This window comes from Enhydra lutris, unplaced genomic scaffold (assembly GCF_002288905.1).
Source record: "Enhydra lutris kenyoni isolate GAN:26980312 unplaced genomic scaffold, ASM228890v2 scaffoldscaffold48, whole genome shotgun sequence".
In the NCBI taxonomy this organism is placed as follows: domain Eukaryota; kingdom Metazoa; phylum Chordata; class Mammalia; order Carnivora; family Mustelidae; genus Enhydra; species Enhydra lutris.
The window spans coordinates 5,174,564-5,176,973 of NW_019154132.1; the positions used below are offsets into that span (position 1 = coordinate 5,174,564).

General features: G+C 68.6%; 1 protein-coding gene across 1 annotated transcript; it reads left to right on the plus strand.

Moving 5' to 3' along the window:
- Window positions 1-623: 623 nt before the first annotated feature.
- Window positions 624-1,970, plus strand: LOC111156767 (protein phosphatase 1 regulatory subunit 3G). The gene has a single exon (XM_022517834.1). It carries the CDS (start codon window positions 624-626, stop codon window positions 1,683-1,685), a length of 1,062 nt encoding a protein of 353 aa, XP_022373542.1. The 3' UTR covers window positions 1,686-1,970.
- Window positions 1,971-2,410: the final 440 nt, after the last annotated feature.

Below are 2,410 nucleotides of genomic sequence, written 5' to 3' on the forward strand. Positions count from 1 at the left end.
CTCAGTCCGCGGCCCGCCGCCTCCGGGCTCCCCCGCAGGGCAGCTTCCTTAATTGCGCGCCTGCCCTGGGGACTTCCTGGGCCGATTCGACCGCCGGGAGGAGACCGCTCCGCGACCCGCCGGAGGGCAGACCCGCCAGGCCCCGGGGGCTGACTGTACGGGCAGGAGGAAGGCAGTCGGCGTCCGCGAGAGCTGCACGCCAGTTCACCCCAGGAGCTCCGGAGGCAGGACGGACGCGGGCCCCGCTGGGGTGGGCGCGAGGGAACAGGGGGGCCCCCGACTTCCCGAGGGCCGTCTCTCACCTTCTGCCCGAGCCTTCGGCAAACCCGCCCAGTCGCTCCGGCCCGCGCCGCCCCGCTTCCAGGTGTTCCTACGGCCCGCGCCTCCCCGCCCCGGGCCCTCCCCCACTGCCCGCAGGTTCAATCCCCAGAGCCGGCCCCACGCCCGCATCCTCCTCCCACTCCGGCCCTGGCCGCCGCCGCTAAAACCCGAGGCTCCCGGGTAGGGACTGCCTTCTCCTCTTGGGCCCGGGGCGGGCTCTGCGCGCTCCTGCAAAGACCCAAGGTGTTAAGTCTCCAGGGGACCCCTGAGCGGGGGGACGCAATCCGGAGCCAGGCGACGTCATGGAGCCCCAGGGGACGCTAAGTTTGGAGAAGCAGGGACCCGCGCTCTTGGCAGAGCCCCCGCCGGCCGAGGGGCTGCCCGCCCCGGCGGTCCTCTGTGCGGAGAGTGGCGGCGACGGCGGCAGCGGCGGCTCCTCGGAGGCCCCAAGCCCGGACGCTGAGCCCTTGTCCGCGGAGGAAGAGGCTGCCCCCCGGGAGCAGGAGGAGCCGTGGGAGTGCCGCCGCCGCCTCCCGCGTTCCTTCTCGCTGCCCGCGGACCCGATCTTGGAGGCGGCGAAGTTGCTGCAGCAGCGACAGCAGCTTGGCCTGGGGCTGGACCTGCAGGGCGGCGAGGGGGCCGAGGGCGCGCCGTACAGCCCCGGCGGCTGCTGCGCCAAGTGCAAGAAGCGGGTGCAGTTCGCCGACGCGCTGGGGCTGAGCCTGGCCAGCGTGAAGCACTTCAGCGAGGCGGAGGAGCCGCAGGTGCCTCCAGCCGTGCTCTCCCGCCTCCGCAGCTTCCCCATGCGCGCCCAAGACCTAGAGCAGCTCCCCGGCCTGCTGGCCGCGGCGGTAGCGGCCGCGCCCCTCTCCGCGCAACCTCCCCGGCTTCGGCCTCTTTTCGAGCTTCCCGGGCCGGGCGCCGCCGCCGAGCGTCTGCGGCGGCAGCGCGTGTGCCTGGAGCGCGTGCAATGCTCGGCGCCCTCGGGCGCAGAGGTGACGGGCTCCGGCCGGGTGCTGGGCTGCCCCGGGCCGAGAACCGTGGCGGTGCGCTACACCTTCACCGAGTGGCGCTCCTTTCTGGACGTGCCGGCCGAGCTACAGCCCGATCCGGCGGAGCCACAGCCGGCAGAGGCGTCGTCGGGGGAGCCCGGGGATGCCGGGGAGGAGCCGGGAGCCGAGCGCTTCCACTTCTCGCTTTGCCTGCCCCCCGGTCTACAGCCCCAGGAGGGGGAAGACGCGGACGCGCCCGGGGCTGCGGTCCACTTCGCGGTCTGCTACCGCTGCGCACAGGGCGAGTTCTGGGACAACAACGCGGGTGCCAACTACACGCTGCGCTATGTGCGCCCTTCCGACGCGCTCTGAGCCCTAGGCCGGGGCCCAGGTAGCGAGGTGACCTGCCGGGACGTCTTCCTGAGCACCGTCCACCGGGGAAGGAGAGGAGGGAGCCGCTCAGCTGTAAACTCGCACGAGGACAGATCCTTCGAGCAAGCATCGTGAGCCCGGGCAACGCACCCAACCTCCCCGGCCCGTTTTCTCCTCGCTTAGGCCTCCCTAGGCTGCTTCTAGAATTCTCGCCCTGCGCCAGAACGCGAAGAAATTCTTGACTGAGCCGTAGCTTCCTTCAAGAAAAAGGTCCTGACCCCTGTGCACAGCTGTAAGACCTTGGGATTTGTTCTTAACTGTAGACCTCGTGTTTTAGCCTTTGCAGCTTGCTGGAGACGCCTCAGGTCTCAGGGAAAGGACAGCCATCCTGCCACGTCGTGCCTGCCGAGAGAAGGCGCAGGACCCGGGGCGGTCGCCGGAGCCTTCACCCAGGGTCCTGTTTCTCCATGAAAACCGAGTGGGGCCTTGGCTGGGCTGTCCTTTTCTCTTAACTGGGATCTGGGGGATGTTTGCACAGACTGGACGTTATTTACTGGGTTCCTGTGTACACATGTCCTTTAAAGAATAAAGGCCACTTGCACACCCTTTCTCGCTGTATTTTCTCTTCCAGCTCCTGGGGGGTTGGGGAGGTCTTGATCTTCCTCAGCTCATCGTGCGGGCCCCTTAACAATAATTAAACAACAGGATTTCCAAGTTGTTCTTCA

Bases quoted from the DNA above. Each gene is read 5' to 3' on its own strand.
- LOC111156767 (XM_022517834.1), top strand. From the start codon at position 624: ATGGAGCCCCAGGGGACGCTAAGTTTGGAGAAGCAGGGACCCGCGCTC.